General features: G+C 42.4%; 3 protein-coding genes across 8 annotated transcripts; 2 read left to right on the plus strand and 1 right to left on the minus strand.

Moving 5' to 3' along the window:
- The first annotated feature begins 242 nt into the window (after nt 1–242).
- stx16 (syntaxin 16) lies at nt 243–5,747 on the plus strand. 4 transcript variants are annotated; one of them, XM_028404924.1, is made up of 9 exons: nt 243–703; nt 2,501–2,512; nt 2,627–2,734; nt 2,818–2,958; nt 3,045–3,207; nt 3,291–3,379; nt 3,490–3,633; nt 3,913–3,993; nt 4,385–5,747. In XM_028404924.1, exons 1-9 carry the CDS (start codon nt 578–580, stop codon nt 4,484–4,486), a joined length of 966 nt encoding a protein of 321 aa, XP_028260725.1. In that variant the 5' UTR covers nt 243–577; the 3' UTR covers nt 4,487–5,747. The 4 variants fall into 4 exon arrangements, with proteins under 4 accessions (XP_028260725.1, XP_028260727.1, XP_028260726.1 ...); XM_028404926.1 differs by having other exon boundaries at nt 243–658; XM_028404925.1 differs by lacking the exon at nt 2,501–2,512.
- Nucleotides 5,748–7,714: 1,967 nt separating this feature from the next.
- Nucleotides 7,715–8,979, plus strand: LOC114436460 (EEF1A lysine methyltransferase 3-like). The gene is made up of 3 exons (XM_028406732.1): nt 7,715–7,879; nt 7,973–8,084; nt 8,526–8,979. Exons 1-3 carry the CDS (start codon nt 7,718–7,720, stop codon nt 8,921–8,923), a joined length of 672 nt encoding a protein of 223 aa, XP_028262533.1. The 5' UTR covers nt 7,715–7,717; the 3' UTR covers nt 8,924–8,979.
- Nucleotides 8,980–15,619: 6,640 nt separating this feature from the next.
- cnpy2 (canopy FGF signaling regulator 2) lies at nt 15,620–19,013 on the minus strand. 3 transcript variants are annotated; one of them, XM_028406272.1, is made up of 6 exons: nt 18,936–19,013; nt 18,661–18,767; nt 18,460–18,575; nt 17,831–18,028; nt 17,647–17,743; nt 15,620–17,550 (listed from the first exon to the last, which is right to left on the minus strand). In XM_028406272.1, the coding sequence occupies exons 2-6, from the start codon at nt 18,758–18,760 to the stop codon at nt 17,507–17,509; spliced, it is 555 nt and encodes a 184-aa protein (XP_028262073.1). In that variant the 5' UTR covers nt 18,761–18,767; nt 18,936–19,013; the 3' UTR covers nt 15,620–17,506. The 3 variants fall into 3 exon arrangements, with proteins under 3 accessions (XP_028262073.1, XP_028262072.1, XP_028262074.1); XM_028406271.1 differs by having other exon boundaries at nt 18,661–18,782; nt 18,936–19,012; XM_028406273.1 differs by having other exon boundaries at nt 18,661–18,827; nt 18,936–18,991.
- Between the last annotated feature and the right edge of the window lie 197 nt (nt 19,014–19,210).

Genomic DNA, 19,210 nt, shown 5'->3' on the forward strand with positions numbered 1-19,210 from the left:
GCACCCACCTGTCTCTGGTGAGTTTAATGTACACCTCACTTTTTATACTCTTCAGCTTAAAGAGCATATTATGTGGCTTTAGAGGTATTTTTGTCTCTTAACCCTGGACATCATGGAATTCTGGATTTTATTAATCTCTACGCAGTTCTGGGCTGTTATGTAGCGAGCCGCTAGGTGGCGATAAGACACTACAGTTACTGGTAATTTGTTGGTGTTTGTTTAAGAGTAGTAGAAGAAGAAACGTTTACGCAGGTGTTTACGTTTTCCTACTTCCGTAGCAGCCTGAAGCGGTATAACGTTACTAATCTAACGTGAATTTCAAATTTGACAAGAGGTTTTTAACTCTTGCTCATTATTTTTAACCTAAGTTTTAGAGATGGTGGTCGGATAATGTGAGTCAGCTAATTTACCGTCCTCTGTAGGCGCTGTATCGCGAGTTTTCCTTATCATTCATCGCAGGCAAAGCTAAAGCTAGCGCCGTGTTAGCAGCGCTTCGGTGATAGCGGAGGAAATTTAGTAGATGACCGCTTGATCCGCGCTCTGTCCAGTGTAAATTTATATATCAAACAAGGCAGTTATGGCCACTAGGCGTCTGACCGATGCCTTCTTGTTAATGCGGAACAATGCAATCCAAAACCGGCAGATATTGGCTGAGCAAGTGAGTACATACGACCCCCGTCTGAGTACACGTAGCAATGCTGCGGTGAGTGGTCTGCATCGTTTTGACATTTTACTGTGTGTGTTTGCGTATAGCCAGTCACTGAGTCCTGTGTTAGCTAGATTCAAGTGTTTACTAGTAGCTGTTAATTATTATTCTACGACTGTAGCACTACTGTGGCTCATAATCTATCCTTACGACTGATTGATGTGACCCAGGGAGGTGATGGAGGAGGATGAAGAGGACTATACAGGCATGTTATTCAGCGCACATTAGCTAATTGTCAACAGTAAACAATGGGAGTAAACAGAAATAACGTTTAACAGAATAAGCTTGGCGCAGCATGCTTTGACGTCAGTGTATCTTGTGTTTTTAATTAATCTAGATTTGTGCCTGTAATAGAGCTGTAATACTGGTTATTTTCGCCTGGTACTGTGTAGTAGAAACGTTCTGTAAGATTTCTGCAGAACCACTGCTTCTCATTCTACCAGTCCTAGAGTTACGTTTGTTAACCATTCTGATGACTGGCAGTGATCAAAATCGTAGTTAATGTAGATCAGTTAATAATAGGATAATGCCTTATAAGATCAATTCAAAACGTGGAATCTGTGAAGTATTGCAACACAAAGTATCCAACACATCTTCTTCTCTTTATCTGCTGATGGAAGCAGGCAGGTTTACCATACATGTGAACATTCACACTCTGCTGTGGATATTTTAACTCCTTACCTTCCTTCTTTCACTTTGTACACCCAGAGTTAATAATCATGCAACAATTTGCCATCAGTTTCACTTCTCAGAGTACAGAGAAAACTGCTCTATGAGTATGGAGACCTACTGTATCTAACAGCATCAAAGTGCGTGTCCAGGTAAACCTCAGGAAGTTCACCAAGTAGGCAAGACAGTAAGGGGAGCTAGTAGTGATGCTGTGGCCTGAGAACATTTTGTGAACTGTATAGAATCCAAAGTTTGTGTTTGTAGACAGACCCATGTAACCTGAAGAGCTTCTTACAAAGAGCTGTATTCACTGCTGCTGGAAACACCATTTTAACCCAATCATTTGTTTTGTGTATGGGGCGGGAAAATAGTGTATTGTCATCTGCCTTTATGTCTTGTAATGGCTGTGTTAAATGTGTCATTTGTTATTGAACTACACTTCATCTACTAATAATAAAAAATTGCAGTTTTAGTCTCATGTTTGCACATTTAGAGCAGTTTACCATAACTTTACATTTTAAAGTTGTTTTCCTAGTTTTTTTCTTTTGTTTGTTCTTTTAGTTGCTTTTTAACACTAGAGAATTTTGAAATATACAATTCATTTGTATTTGTATAGCGTCTTTTACAATCAAAATTGTCTCTAGGCACTTTACAGTACCCCAGAGCAATATATAGCTGAAAGGTGAAACGTTTAAGAGGCTATGCCATTCAAGACAAACAGTCATCTAATCAAAGCTGCTGTTCACTCAGGTCCCAAATTACTGACTTTGCATGATTAGTCACTCCACATGATAATTATCAGAAATGATATTCTTCTTTACATATCTTAATGTTGCCCTTGTTCAATCTTGAGTTTCAACTATTTCAGCCTTTGTTATTCTCATAGTTTTAAACTGAAATAGCTTTTTTTTTCTTGTTCTAATTTATTTTTGCATTCACACATTGTGTATGGCTAAACCACACATCAACAGCCAGACTCTGCTGTACTGTAATTACTTTTGTTTCAGTCATTTGCAGTTTCACTGCTGATTTTCTGAGCCTCACTTCTGTTTCACTTCTGTCTTTCTCTCTTTTTCCTTGTTCCCTGTTGGATGGGACCACTCTGCTATCTGCCAATCACATTAGGAGCTTGATGAGGTACCGCTGCTGTTTCTGTTCGTGGTAGACTTATTTTAGGAGCATTAAACAGTACATCACCATCACCACATTGATGAATCCTTGTTATTTTAAATGGTTACATGTGTTTTTTAGTTGGCAGATGATCGAATGGCACTGGTGTCTGGGATCAGTCTGGACCCTGAAGCTGCCATTGGAGTCACCAAGAAGCTGCCTCCAAAATGGATAGAGGGGGTTGATGAGGTAAGCCTCAAAAAGAACTGATGAACATGCCTGTACTAGTTAAGTCTGTATATTATATTTAAGAGTTTCTCATCATCTTTCAGATCCAGTATGAAATCACACGGATTCGACAGAAGATGAAGGACCTTGCTTTGCTTCATGACAAGCACATGAACCGTCCCACACTGGATGATAGCAGTGAAGAGGAGCACGCTATAGAAATCACAACTCAGGAGATCACACAGGTACAAGAAGAAGAACGAGACTGGAAAAAGTTCAGACAATAAACACCTGTCCTTTTACTCACTTACATTTTTTGTGTCATTCTCAGATGTTTCACCGATGTCAGCGAGCTGTGACCGGTTTGCAGTCTCGCTGTGGACACTGCACCGAGCAGGAGGAGAGGCTGCTAAGGAACGTGGTCGCCTCTCTGGCACAGAGCCTGCAGGACCTGTCCACCAACTTCAGGCACACACAGTCCGGCTACCTAAAACGTAAGAGCTGCAATGAAGCCGGTCCTAATCTATTATTTCTTGCTGTTGTGATTCATGCCATCGTATCACTGGATTATCTTCAGGTATGAAGAATCGTGAGGAGCGATCAAAGCACTTTTTTGACTCGGGGCCTTTAATGGAAGAAGATGAAGATTTGGCTATTTATGACAAGGTAAGCGGTTTTCTAGATGCAAAGAATTCCTTCGATAAATCCAGCTGGGCTTTCTGTCAAAATAAGCACAATGTAAAAATATCTCTGTTCTCTACCTTCTGGTTTTTCAGGGCTTCACAGACGATCAGCTGATGCTGGTGGAGCAGAACACAGTTCTAGTTGAAGAACGAGAGCGGGAGATCAGACAGATAGTGCAGTCCATCTCAGATCTAAATGAGGTTTTCCGGGACTTGGCTGGCATGGTGGTGGAGCAGGTATTTCAAACAAGATAGTGACACACAAATGAACTATTCTGCCACTGAGATACTAGTCTGTGAGTGTAAATATAAGGCATCCTATGCACTGACAGATAGTTTGTATTTGTATTATACTGAAAGAAAATAAATCAAAATTATTTAAGGGATTGTGAACGAATATTTAAACTGACATTTAAAGCACAGCAAACCTAAGTAGTGTTACACCAAACCCCCGACAAGACTGCTAACATACATTAGTCTCCTTTGCCTCTAAAATCCTCTGCTCCTCTTCTTTAGGGCACCGTTCTGGACAGAATTGACTTCAATGTGGAGCAAGCTTGTGTTAAAACAGACGATGGACTGAAACAGTTACAAAAGGTAAATATGATTCAGACAAATACTTTACTCCTGGGTTTTTCATGATAAGAAAACCTGAGTGGATTGTGGCAAACGTTTTTCCCCTTCAGAGAAATAATTTTACTCGACACACTAATAAAGGTTCTAAATCCTTAATAAGCCCTTTAATTACAATGTATTTACAATAAAAACATCATACTAGTTTGATTGTGAAAAGCTTTTTAATGTATCAATAGAATACATCGCAAGTTAGCTCTATCATGGCTGATCAACATATTTTACTGGGTTACTTCTACATAATTACTTAGAAGCTAATGAATGTTTCATCCACTAGGGGCAACTGAATAAAATTCACCATATGTTTTGCCTACTGATGATGATAATGTTATTTTAATGCCTTTACTCTTTGCAGGCGGAACAGTACCAGAAGAAGAACAGAAAGATGCTGATCATTTTGATCCTCTTTGTCATAGTCATTGTTCTAATTATTATTCTTTTTGGAACCAAGTTTTAATTGTGCAGTCCTCTGGCTTTGGTTTCCTGTCTGGGTGTTTGTTGTGCATCTGTGTGGACTTAGACTGGATTCTGTTCTAAGCAAAGATGACCGTCTTTCATTCCAAGCAGGAAATGTCCAGAAGAAATCCGCATCGTTTGCAGGTGCACTCTTGGGGTTTTGTGCAGATGTTTTTGTGGTTGGTTTTAATGAAAGAAACAATCAACAATCTGTTTGAGCTGTGGCTATTTTAGAAAGACTGTGACAGCAGCTTATGGTACCTCACCATGCTGACATACAGTATCTGTGTCTTGACAAAAGCAAACACGCTGTGGCGTAAAAAAAAAATGAACGACCAACTGCTAAAACAGAGCGACTCTGTTTAATCTTAAAGCACGAAGTGTGATGTTGTGTGAGGATGCATCATTTCTGTCTAATATCATAACAAACACTTTATTTGTTTTTGCAGAGGAAATGTGACAAAAACTGCAAATTTATGTTTATCTCAACATTACATGTACGTCCTGGCTCAGTATCTCAGCCTGAAGGAGAATGTTTAGTATGTTTAAACTAGTCATTCAGTACCAAAAATGAAACACCTGTTGTTCCCTTCTGGCCCAGCATTAATAATACTGAGACCCTTGTTACTCCAGTGTTGGCCTGAGGAGGGTGTGCACTTCATCCTCCTCCTCTTCATCCTGTAATTTGCATTCATACCTGTCTCACACTTGCTGCACTTTTCATCAGGTGCTTGTTTTAAAACACTTTTTTTTAGTTTTTTCCATGGTCCTGCAGAAAGTGCTACCTTTTTAATCTCTTGCAGTTTGCACATATTGAGGCCTGAGGAAGACGGAGGAGGGAGGGGATTGGGGGGGTATTTTGGATGTAATACTACTGTTGTGATCTGTAAGATTAAAAAAAAAATGTATTTATTTTCTAAAGACTTCAAATAATCCAGAGGAGTTCTGTTTCTGGCAAATTTGCTGTATAATGAGTAGAGTGTATGTGTAGTCTGAATCTACATGATTTTTTTTGTCCATTCCATGGAGGAAACTGTGATGTAGTCCCAACACAAGCAAGTGTTTGAAGACAGCTTTATGAATTCTTTCATGTTTCTCTTTTAGATTGGACAGATTACATTTCATTTGTCTGTGTTAAAAATGTACATGTTCACATGTTCTATAAAGACGATTAAGCTGAGCTTTATTCGACATATCTGTACTCGACTTTACACACCTGTTAAATCATTTCTGTCTCTGATGTGAAGCTCTGTGTGTGTGTGTGTGTGTGTGTGTGTGTGTGTGTGTGTGTGTGTGTGTGTGTGTGTGTGTGTGTAGAAAAATGGTTATGTCCTGCTGCTGCAACAGATGTTTTGCTGAGGAGGCAGCAACTTTATTTTCTTTTTTTTTAAATAAACCTGAAACATGATGATTGTGACACTGTGTAGCTAATGATTTTAAGAAGAATTAGATTTGTTGCCACCTATATTTTCACATACTAGGAGATGGCTTTGTGTGCATATTTCACAAAGTGATTGCAAACACTGGTTCGCAAATAAACACAGAAGTGACTTTAGTAGCAAATTAAGATCCCCTTTAACAATAAATATAAATTAAAGCTGCAAGCAGCGATGACGGGCCCTCGCACTCCTTGCGGTCCACGGGACCAGCAGCCGCCACCGCCTCCCCTATCATCCCACGTCCTCTCTTTCCCCGGTACCGGCAGGAGCTGTGGTCTGCAGGCCAGAAGAGGACACCAAAACATACATATACAAAATACAGGGCCTCTAGCCAGTAGGTGGTGCAGTGACTGTAGCCCATCAGCATATCAATCTGTGCAGCCAGATGTTCAGCATGACTGTAAAGTTTCATCCACATAGGATGAAGTATGAGGGACATACAGCCACAAAAACATCTGTTTCCTTTGCATTGGCTAAGGGTCAACTTCCAGGTGGCGCCACAGCCATCAGTATGATAAGGAGCTGCGTTTTTGATAACTTTTGGTCCCTAATGCCTTAAGAGTAACCAGACCAATTTTCAGCTGGATTGGACAAATTCCCTAGGAGGAGTTTGCAAAAGTGCGGGGAGTGAAAAATGCAAAATGGCGCAGTTTTTTCAAAATGGCGGACTTCCTGTTCGTTTGAGAGGATACCTCCATGAGACTTTTTTTTCTCTTCTTGGGTTGATACATATGTGTACCAATTTTCATGTCTGTAGGTCAAACAGGAACTCGGATCTCATTCCAGGGGGCGCTGCTGAGCCATGTGGCCACGCCCACATATGACGATAATGTGATATGAAAAGGTGCACAGGGGCTGTCATGATAGAGTAAGAGGCAGGTAGGATGAACAAATCAAGAAACCCAGCAGCTTTCTCTATGGTGGTGAAGGGTCAACTTTGTGGTGTTGCCCCGCCCACACTGTGTAACATCGAGTTGCGTTTTTGATAACTTTTGCTCAGCCATGTCTTCAGGACTATGTGACAAAATCTCAGGTCTGTCAGAGTATTTCCCTAGGAGGAGTTCGTTCAAATACAAGGTGTGGAACATGGATAATCAGCCTGAACACAATGCATGTGGCCTGTAGGTGGCGCTATGAGAATATCGGCTCATTAGCATATTAATCTGTTCAGAATGACAGGCTCATCATGTCTGTTTTTTTTCCATCCACATAGGGTGAAGTATGTGGGAGATACAGGCACAAAAACATCCATTTCCTGTGCATTGGCGAAGGGTCAAATTTGTGGTGGCGCCACAGCCAGACCGTATAACGTGTAAGTGCTGCGTTTTTGATAACTTTTGGTCCTTGACCCCTTAAGGGCAAGTGCACCAATTTTCAGCCATATCAAGCAACATCCACGAAGGCAAATATAAGAATAGCTCCCCCTGCTGGCTGTTGTTATGATATATAAAACAACTGTTGATGATGATGTTGATTGATTAGACGACAAACATTTACAATAAGATATTATGAAAATTTGACAGGGCAATTTTCGATTGACAGTAAACACTTTGGGTCCTTGTAATGAGGCCTTTTTTTAAGAGATTGTATATGAGAGAATGCGCTTGAATATGATCTCAATGCACATTATGTTCTATTAGAGCTTTATCACCAGGCTGTTACTTGTAATCAGAGTAAAGCTAAACTAAAATATTATTATCATCATTATAGGTTAAAGTGTGTTTTCTGACGTCACTTCCGCTTTGAAGGCGATCAATCAATAATATTAGTTATATTTACGGTCACTACCGACCATGACCTCCGCTGCTGAAGACGAGGACCCGTTCCCGGTTGAGGACTGCCTGTTCTCGGAGACATTTTCTAATGATGCTGTGTACGTCCTGATGGGCGAAGAGCTGAACATAAGACAGGTGTACGGTGCAAACCTCGGCGTGGCTGCTCCGGTCTGGGAAGCTGTAAGAGCGGATAGTCTGTGTGTTTATGCTGCTAGTAATGGTAGGAGTATCGGCTGAAAGTTCAATGTGTGTTTGTGTGTGTTGCGTGAACAGGCGCTACATCTGTGCCGATACTTCGAGGAGCAGTCGGTGCAGCTGAAGGGGAAACGCGTCATAGAGCTGGGAGCAGGCACCGGGGTGGTCGGTATCATGGCGGCTCGTCTGGGTATGTTTGTGTTCTTTTTGTCGTCTTACTGATGGTAACACTTTGGATTCTCAGTATGTCCATGTGGCTCAGCCTGCTCTGCAGCTGTCATCCACGTTTTCGGTCACGTGTCATTAACTAGTGACGGGACAAATGAAGGCGTGGCTCGAGCAAAAGTGGGCGTTCCATATGAAGCCTTGCTTCCAGAGCTAGAGAGACAGTCCCAACCCGACCAAACATGTTCACATGCTTCTTTTTCTTCTTCTTCTTTGATTTTTTCCCTCCTTGGTCCTGCTTTCTGTTGAACCATTTACACATCACTTCAAAGCACACGCCCTCGATTTCATTCCTAATGTCAGACCTCACATCAGTTCTAACAGCACACACAGATGTGATGCCTTCATGATTGAGTTGAGTGTTTCATTGACCCTTAATATGATCAAGCCTTCCTGTTTCTTTCAGGTGCAGAGGTGACCCTCACCGACCTTCCTGTGGCTCTTTCACACCTTGAAGCCAACGTCTTTGCCAACAAGCCCTCTAGTGGTTGGCCTTCTGCCCCTCCCACTGTCCTCTCTCTGTCCTGGGGGAAGGACCACGTGAACTTCTGCTCTGACTGGGATCTGGTGCTCTGTGCAGATATAATTTACCTCCCAGAGACGTACCCGCTGCTGGTGGAGACGCTGGCTCACCTGTGTCATAACGGAGCCACGGCCTATCTCTCATCCAAAATGCGAAAAGAGCACGGGACTCCAGCTTTCTACGAGGAGTTTCTGCCAAGCAGATTTAATGTGGAGCTTGTGCAGCGCGATGACAAACAAAACAATAATATTTACAGAGCGTCTCTGAGAGCAGACCAGTGACCGCAGGGAGAGCCTGCTGCAGGACTGGGACTGTACAGAGACCTGTTACAAAGAACTTGAAGTGATCAACTATTTATATATTTATTTGTTTTGTGTTGGCCATTGTCAGTCACATCAGACATTATTATATCCTGTTAATACCTCTTTTATTACAACTGAGTTTTTACAATAAACAGTTTTATTTCTCTCTGAGTCTTTTGACTTTGACCAAAAGTGGAGATTCTAAGGACTGTACACAGACATATACACGTAAACAGATCTATATTTTTGTAATCGAAATTCAGCATCAGACTGAGTTCAGATTAACTTGTTCTCTCATGCCTCAGCTTGTTTTCACTGAGACTCAGTTCAGTGCAGAGTTTTTATCCCCATCATGCTGTTGACATGTGCCATGCACTTTCAGGGAATAGTACGTACACACACACACACGATGCAAAAACAGAGCTCAAGTCCTTGTATGCATGTCCAAAGCTGATTCTAAAACACAATCACAGTCCTTCAAACCAATTTTCTTAATTAACTGTGATTAATTTGTTTCTAAAGTCTCCATTTTCTTTAGAGTTCTAACAGATTTGTTCATTATCTATGAAACGTTTCTGTAATTATTGTCAGGCCATTCTCACCAGTAGAGAACACACTCATCACTACGATAGAGAATGGAACATGGCAGAAAATTGACAGGTTGTGTGTTACAGTGTCTTTTGTATAATTTGAAATAATAATTGAGCAGTCATCACACTGTATTTCTTCCTCTTAATTATAGACTTAACTTTGCCCTAATGTGTTAATGATTTCTATACAGCCCCAAACAAACTTCATCCCATCCCAAACAATTCTGTCAACACCAGACTGGGCTGCCTGCAGCCCGCTGTCTGTACGCACTTCATCCCCTCTCTCCTGCACTCTGCTGATGTACAGACTTTCTGTTCAGTAAAGGAAAGCCTGTTTGTTACGCTGGAGAGTTTCAAAGAAAGGGAGACAACCTGTCACTCCCTCTGCTACAATTCAGCCGACAAAACAACAGATCAGTATCTCCATGCAGAGTCTGCTCAACATCATGCCCATGCACCTCCCACGCGACTAACATGCGAGTGCACTTTGCTGCTTTGACTGGTATTCATTATCATCTGGGCAAATCTGAAAGTTGTGTGTTGCTAAGTTTTAATGCATAGACTGACAAGAAAATATCTGATTTACACTGTAACTTATCCACTATAGTTTTACTCTTTAACTTTATTGAAATATATAATGTTTATTATTATTATAGCTACGGCTGTTATAATGCTAATGATCCTAGTAAAATACCTATAAAGAAATTATTTATTTAAAAAAGATATCATAGCCAGATATGAATGTGTATTTTAGTTTAGTTTAGATAGTGCTATCTAATAATACACCTAATTATAAAAACCTTTCTCAGCACTGTTTGGACTGGTTGGATGAAAGGAGGCTGGGCTTTCAATGGTAAGGGAGTGTGTGTGTGTGTGTGGGAGGTGGGCTGAAAATGACCCTCCTCTTATAACACGTTGTCCTGTTTGGACTTCATTAGACCTTATGCTACATGCAACAGAGTAGTGAGGACAAGAATTTGCCACAAGAACAGCATCCAAAGGTATGTGTTATATTTAGGTATGTGTTTGTGTAACACTGCACCTCTTAAAGCTATTCTGTCTATTGTTGTTGTTGTTTTTGATGCTTTAGATCTGTGTGTGCAACTGAATGATGGAGTTCTGGCCTGAGAATCAGGGACAATCACATCTGTACTCCAAATTTGGAACCGTTCCTGGGAGAAGTTACACTCAGAAGTGAGTTGGCTGAAATAAAAACATGTTCTAAATATAGTATTTTAAAAAAAATGAAAGTATTACTTGACAGCATTGGCTACAGATCACCTCACATTGCCTGCAATAACTAAAATACAAAGAGTTTCTTTTGACCTGTTTATCAAACCTTTATATTTCTGTTTTCCTCACAGCTATCCCGACAGACACCAGGCAGCCCAGTATCCACTGTACTATGGTGAGCAGCAGGATCATAGCAGAGACCAGTACAGTTACTGGACTATACCGGGATCAAGGACCGGAGGAGCTCTGCATGAATACACTAGCTGGGCAGACCCAGAGCCAACCGCCCCTTCTTCCCATTTTCCTTTTGTTCTGGACCGCCACACTCAGCACCACCAGGACCTGGGAGCATATCAGCCCCACGAGGTGAGAGACAGAGAGTGGACACCTGCTTACCGGGGCACAAGGGACCACGAGAGAGGGATTCTGAGGGAAGGGTTGCAGAGGAGATGGGAGCCCTGTAGTCCCATCCGCTACAACAGGGAAGTTTCTGCTAAGAGGAGTGACAGCAGCAGTTATCGTGAGCTGGAGGCTTGGGCCGCTCGGTACAGTCACTCACTTCCCAGAAGGAGACGTATAGAGGCAGAGCTGAGGGGAGCCTCCCAGGGACTGGGGGACAGCAGCAGAGCTCCAGAGAAGCAAAGCAGGGGTGATCCTCAAGTGGCAGCAATGCACAGCGTTCAACAATCTGCAAACTTCAGAGAGTCTGGTCTGTGGGATCGAAGTGGTCGACAGCAAGCTCCAACCTATTACCCATCACAAGTTCCTGACACAAGCCACATGTTGGAAACAAAGGAAAATACCAGCTACCAGAGGAGGACATTCAGCCAACCTCCTGGCTATATTGCTCCTCCTCCCTACAATAGCTCGCATAAAAGTTCTCCTGTAATGCACCATTGTGACACCCCATCCTGGGACCAGGATGGTAAGAGACACTGGTCACAGCCAACACTTATACAGCAGGATGAAAAGAAGAAGGAAGAGAAAGAAATCACAAGGTTAGATGAAACTAAAACTCACACAGAGCTTGAAGGAGTAAAGCACCACGGACAGGAAGCAGATACTTTATTTCAACAGCCACAAGCGGCTCAGAATTCAAAGGTCATCCAAGAAACATCCTCAAAGGTAATTGAAGGAAGAAAGTTCAGGCTAAACAGAAAGACAGGTGGAATGACCATATTCTGCCTTGTGTCCCGAATAGCTGGTACCACTGAAACCCCGTCTTTGCCACTTTGCACCTCCCTGACAAACATTCAAAGTGCAGAAACAGCAGAGGTTTCTGAAGGTCCGAGGGGTGCAGGTGAGTCCAGACAATTGCACCAGGTTGCAGATGAAGTGGACTTTAGAGCACCAACACTTACAGCTCATCTCACAGCCAACGAGAAGGAGACCTGCGCAGATGAGACCTTCAAAATCAAAGCAGAGCCAAGTGCATCCCCAAACACAAGTGATGTCAACTCGACATTTGGGAGACAAGCAGGTCAGTCAGTGCAGCCGTCAGCAGTCAAATATCCTTTATGGAAGGAGCCTAGCTTCACAAGCAGGGCTGAGACTGAGAGTCCATCAATAAGCTGTTTGAAAGTTAGCACAGAGGAGGAAGAATCAGGTTGTGTGCAGAGTCATCCAATAGATATAGAAGTGAGGAGACTAGACATCAAGGAGGACTCTGGGGACAGTAAAGGTCTGCTGGTCATTGACACCACCTGTGTTGTTGTCAAAATGGAGTTGATTCCCTCACCCAAGAAAGAGCATGTTCACTATTTAGGCTCCACAGCACACTCTGAAGACAGTCCACTTGGTGCTCAAGCTGCTGTTCCTCCTCAGCTGAATGAGGATGCAACAACTGACCAAAGTGCAGAAGCTGCATCCTTACCTCACCTGAATGAAACTCTGACTGATTCAGACTCAGCACCTTTGGAGAAAGGGGAACATGAGGAAGAAAGTGAAACCTCTTTCCCATGCAAACCATCTCCCACAGTCTCTGAACAGGAAACCTTGGAAGAGCGAGCTGAAAGGATCCTTGGAATCTCTCTACATGACTGCATGCCAGAGCAGAAACCTACCGATGTGCCATCCCTCAATACATGTGCTGAGGAGCAGGATAGTGAAACCGAACCTTCTATAATAAACAATGCTTCAAAACAAACTCCAGAGGACACAAGAGAGGATGAACAGCCACAGAATAACCTAGATGCTGGTGAAACCGAGGACACTATGTGTTTGACTGACAGTGACAGAGAGCCAGTTACAGACACAGAGGTTAAGGACTTTGCAGGTTCTCAGGAGCAAGAAGAGAATACTGATGAAACAGACATCAAAACATCAACTGAGATTGAAACAGCTGAGGATCCTGTGCTTAATTTCATCTGTGACAAAGGTACAAATGAAAAAAATCAAACTACCGAAGATGGTCAGTTTTCTCAACCTCCAGACTTGTGTAATTCTTCACTCTCTGATCTTGGCTCAGCTTCATGTATCTCAAATACAGAGGAGGGTCCTGACCCTGAGCCAGCTTCACTTAATGCAGCTGAAGACTCTGTTCCTCATCCTGAAATACTTCCTCAGACACCATGTCCTCTTCTTCCTGGGTCCAGCGACTCTTCACCAAGCTCCACTCCCAAATTAGAACATTCCCCTCCTCCTCCTATTGATTTAATACAGAACACTTCCGAAGCAGAAGCACACTCTGAGGATGAAGAGACATCACTGACTGATGAGGTTAATGAGGTCAATGATGAACCCCTTGCCCCTGAAGAGGATGTGTCACAGCTCCACCTTGAATGTGTCCAAATGGACGATGCTGCATATGTCACAGATGCTGATGAGGAACTGATGAGACATTCAAAACAAAATATTGAAACACCTAATGAAAATGGTTTAGGTGGGGACATTTTACAGCGTGACTGTGTACAACTAGAGGAGAATGTGTGTGTAAAAGAGAGTAACATGACTGAGGAACAACAGATACCAACAGACATCAGTGATGATCCTGCAGGCCTATCAGTGCAGACAACTGAAACAGATGAAGAAACTGTGAGTGAGGATCAAACAGAAGTCAAAATGTGCCGGGAACAGACTGAGTATATTCAAGAGGAGGATCATTCCTGTGTAAAAGACACAGAAGACCAACAAATGACCCTGGATGAGCTTTGGGAACAGACAATATGCACAAACAATGCTGCGGACTCCCCAACAGAGGCTGAAAGTTTGCAGGAAGTTGAACCCTCCTGCTCTCCTCAGCCCTCAGCTTCAGACTGCGAGGTATCTCCCTCACCTTTGGAAGAGCACTCAGACCTTCCATCTCCTCCACATTCATCACCTGAGTCAGACACAGCGTCTGTTTCCCGTTTTCCTGACTCAGTCTGTCTGTCTGATGCTGATGTTGGAGTCCCAGAAACAGTCCCTCCACCTCTTAACCTGGACTTAAGTGAAGAATCCCCTCAGTTGTCTATTTCTTCTGTCCCTGATTTGCCTCCAAGTTCTACTCCTCCTCCTCTAGAGGAAAGTCTAGAAGAGGTTGATTTGCCTCTGAGCTCCACTCCTCCTCCTCTAGAGGAAAGTCTAAGTGTTTCTGCAGACCTTCCATCTTTATCACCTGAAGAAGAGCTGCAGTATCCAAAATCCCTGTGGGATGTGGTAAATCGCATTAGGAAACACACAGCACCTGACTCTGAGAATGAGGAGGAGGAAGTGAGTGAGCTGTGGGATCCAGAGACTGTAGGTGAGGACTTGGGATGCCCCCATGTGGCAGAGGACATGAACTCTGAAGCAGAGCAACAGGAGACTTTAAAGGACAGCAGTGAGCTGCAAGTTCACAGAGAGGAAGAAACGCTGTCCTGCAGCAGCAGCAGCAGCCATGGCTCTGGAGACACAGTTATTGTAGCAGATGAGGATGATGAGGTCACTGAGACGACATGTGATCCCGTGACAACATATAAAACAGAAGAGGATGAGGAGGTCAAGTCAGCTGAAGGAGAGCAATGCTGCTCTGATGAAGTCACAGGCGAAATCATAGCCGAGGAAAATGAAGACACAAATATGTCTTGTCAGAGTGAAGAGCGTCCAGTGGGACAGGAGACTGATGCCCTCAGAGATCAACTGTGAGCTCTGATGAGGTCAAAGGTCGAGTATATACAGCTGCCAGGATCAATGGAAGTGAATCTGTAAGTTAACTGAAAGAACAAATGTAACATTTCACAACTAACAGATACTGAAGGGATGAAAGCCAGCAACATTTCTTTGTAGATATTTTCTAAAGCTAATGTGATTTCTTTAGTTTTTACTGCGTAATGTGGAGCTTTTTTCTTTTTTTGGTTGAGTAGTAAAAACATATTGACAGAGAAGCATGTAGGAATTCAAGCAAATCTAAAAAGCTACATTTATTTAATGGAAGTAATAAAAAGCTACATTTATTGTGCCTTTTTCTTCAAACATTATCCACCTACTGTTTTTTAGTCTAGGGTTTTGAGTGTTGATGCAACTGTGAGAGGTGTCATTTGGTGTGGGTTAAAGTTGTGGTGCTATAGGTTTATGTAAATAAACACTGGAGTGCAATACAAATACTCTCTCTCTGTCAAAGGCTTCATTTCTGACACTACTGTCACATTTGATGACAGCCAGACAAACTCAGCGGGTCCAGAAGATTGTGTAACGTCAGGAAACTTCCAGCTTCCAGGTCTTTGGGGGTATTGATATGATTTTATAAAAAGATCAGTTTATAAGTCTCTAAACAACCTTGTATACGCTCTGATAGACAAGGTTATTAGAGCTAGTGTAACCTCACACAGAACAGACACTGTATATTTTGTGAACATGTTAATCTTATTGAAGTTTACAAATGATGTAACTCATGTTGATGTTGTACAAATATATTCCATTGATTGAAGACAAAACAGGTTCATACAAAATTTGTATATATAAAAAAAGACATTTTGAAATTTAGAATGTTCACAAGTCATATTTTTCACATAAATGACCCAGAAGACTCTTTCTCATATGAATCACACAGCATGAGGACCAATGTACCAGCTGCCCACATTACTACATTGTGTGGACTACAGCACACTCTAGTGGGGGAAAAAAACCTTTAATATAAATTGTTCAGGTAGTGTTCAATCTAAACAGAATGTGGTCAAACATTTAATTACTGCATGCTTCATGCCTAATCCCAATAAGGCTTATTATTGTGTTTTACAGAGTTCAATCTGCTTATGAAGCCACATCTGACCCACATTATCTAATCTAACTGTATTTGCTTGTAGCCCCACATGTAGAATCTAATTTCTTTTTGTTGCAGACTTTAACATTGTTAGTATTATTTCTCAGTGCTGAGCAGTTTTTCAGATCGTAAAAAAAAATTCAAAGCAGACGCAAACAGCTACACAATTAACCACTGTCAAAAAACGTGAAACTAAAATACACTGGAGTGTTTTTACTTTGAACCACTGACAGTCAAAATTCCTCATATCGAAGTAAAAGAAATTGTAATCAGAGATCTAAAGTAGAGTAGGAGGCTCAATTTGCATTTTTCTCTGGTGTAAAAAAAAAGAAAAGTTCATATCTGAGAGTTTTTCAGTAACAGGATACAACACTGAGAGCACTCTGCTGAGGTTGGAGGCAGATCTGCCTTTGTGCAGAGCGATGTTTGATGAAGGCACGTCATCATTTGTTCTACAGAAAAATGACCTACAAATCATATTTTAGATAACATACAACAATAGAAAGAGCTGATGTCAGTTAATCCTGTGATCTTTTGGACAGTTCAATAAACTGTATTGTCTGAAGTTAGAAGTGGTAAATGTGTCATCACATTACAGGCAGTATGTTCTGGACACATATATAACTTTTAGGGGGAGTTTTGCTTTGCATGAATGAGGATAATTCCAGTATTTCTAAACCTCGGCCCTGTTTCCTGAACCTTTTTAGGTTTCTCAACATCTAAAGTCTCGGGATCACCAAAGTAGCATCAAACAAGCAGTGAGTGAGCCTGACTGTGGCGCCGCCTCACACTGTGACCATGTCAAGCTCAAAGATGTTACAGGAAGAACAGCTCCTTTGGATCAGCGAAAAAGGGCATGTGACATGGGCAGAGCGCCAACCAGGCTAGAATTTTAGTGAGGTGGATATGGCTGGCCAGGCAACGTGTAATGTTTTACATATTCCTCAAACACAAAAAGACAAAAAAAGAAAAAAGAAATGCTACAGGTGACCGGCTGTGACAGGGACATGCCCACCTTATGTTACTTTTAGCAAAGACAGTTGCCAGTGTGCCAGGTCTTTTTCCTCCTGTTCCTGTGCAGAAAGACCTGCTGCAAACAGAGTGGAGGTAGGCTAATGTTTCAAGTTAAAGTTATTAAAGTTACAAAACTGCACACAAATGCAGAACCTGGTTTAAAAATACTGGAAATGTCTTTTAAGGACCAATTTCACCCTGATCTCACCATGAATCCTGTAAGGAATCCTGCACCTGTTGCAAGGCTTAACTTCACATTAGGGGACAGAGTATGGACAAGTGTAATAAATCACAAATGTAACCAGTTACAATAGGATAAGGCCAATAAATGGTCCCTAACATGATCACAGGACTAACTTTTCATTTGCTAGTGGATTTTCTTTTAGCTAATGATTAGTGTACATCTTTAACCACTGCCCTATCATAAACAAGTGACAACGGAAAACATTACAGCACCTAATGTCACCACTCAGGCCGAGCAGAGACAGCAGCGACGGTGAGAGGATATTAAAGTTCATCATGGGGCATCTTTAAAGCATGGTCACAGAGGTCTGCAGAGCACACAACGAAACAATAAATCACCACAGGGTTACCAAGGAGGAAACACAGCAATGTGCACACATCTGGCCTGCTCAGTCTGAACATACCTGTCCTCTTGCTGCAAAGTTTGTCTTTAACGTTGTCTTTTTCATGAGCAAAGAATTCAATGAGTTCATCTTCATATTGTTCAACAATCGTTTCACACTGCAGAAATAGGTCAAAATAAACATTTACAGGATGTAACATTCACAGTAAAGGTCACATGGCCATTAAGCTAAAAGTAGTACTTACTGCAAACTTCAAACTGGCTGTAACTCTGGAGTCCAGCGTGGCCTCTGAAAGGTCCATGGCCTCACCGCTGCGAGACTTGATCCTGATGTAAGACTTCCTGTTTGTGGCAGAATCTGTATGCTCACCATAGTCCTCCATCCTCTCACACACACTCTCCATCAGCTCCAAGAGGTTTCCCTCTGAGCGAGCCAGAGGAATCTGGTGTCACCATGACCAAAAAAATATGAATGAAGTCAAATGTCTTAAAATGTCATGTGTACACAGGATCAGCTGCTTGGATACGCAGTTGATCTTACTTTAATACATTATAAAGTAAATAAATCTGATACATGTTATAATTGTGATTTATCAGCCATGCAGTTGGTTAATTTGATGCTACGGACATTATTCAGTAGACAAATGGAGACAAATGGACATCAGGACCAGCAGCATCACATAACTGTAAATATTAAATCCTGCGTTAATCTGCCTCCAAGAGGAGCTGGAAATATTATTTTAAACTTAAAACATATATTTTTAAATGTATTCTTGTCGTGGGAAACACGTCTCCACACATGACTGCAGAGAACAAAGCTGTAGTGTCCACAGTGGGCAGGACACACACTACTACGTGGCTGCTGCAGCCTCACCTCCCTGATGGACTGGCTGCCGTCCGGGTTGATCCTGAAGGATCCGGTCTGGATCATTTTCTTGGGATCTATCTGGGAAATGGCCCACTCCATCTCATCTACCAGAGCCCTGCAGGCTGAACACACACACACACACACACACACACACACAGTCATGTTTCTGAGCGCGCAGTGCAGACTGATAGGAGGACATACTCTCACCTCCACACCTGACGTCCTGTCCCTGTCTGGCCGCCTGGCTGCAGCTCAGGAGGAGACACACCACCACACACGGTGTGAGCAGTGAAGCAGCTTCCCTCATTTTGTGTCTAAAATACACAGTTCTGCATCACACAGACGGACACACCGGCAAATCATCAAATCACCATCTGACACAGTAAATTAGCCGTTAGCTTCCATAATTCTTCCTCCAACCACCGACACAAAGACGCGGACACAAGTAGAACACAGTCGACTCAACTTTTTATTCAACTTACACGCTTGTGGCTGTTTTCTGTGGACGCCGTCACGCTTCTCCACGCTGTTCCATCACATTCGGTGAAATGTGGTGACGTAGCAACGGAGCTGCTGGACAGGATGTGGAGCGCGAGGCGGCTCGGACAGCTCCCCCGCGTGGGCAGGAAGATTCCAGCAAGCTGCCCCGCGGTCACCATGGCAACCACTCAGAACCTGAATGAGCAACCCCAATTTGAGCTAAATTAGAGCTACACTCATGCGTGTTTCCATGGTAACACAAATGGAAACCCTCAAA

Source organism: Parambassis ranga, chromosome 5, assembly GCF_900634625.1.
Source record: "Parambassis ranga chromosome 5, fParRan2.1, whole genome shotgun sequence".
Lineage (NCBI taxonomy): Eukaryota > Metazoa > Chordata > Actinopteri > Ambassidae > Parambassis > Parambassis ranga.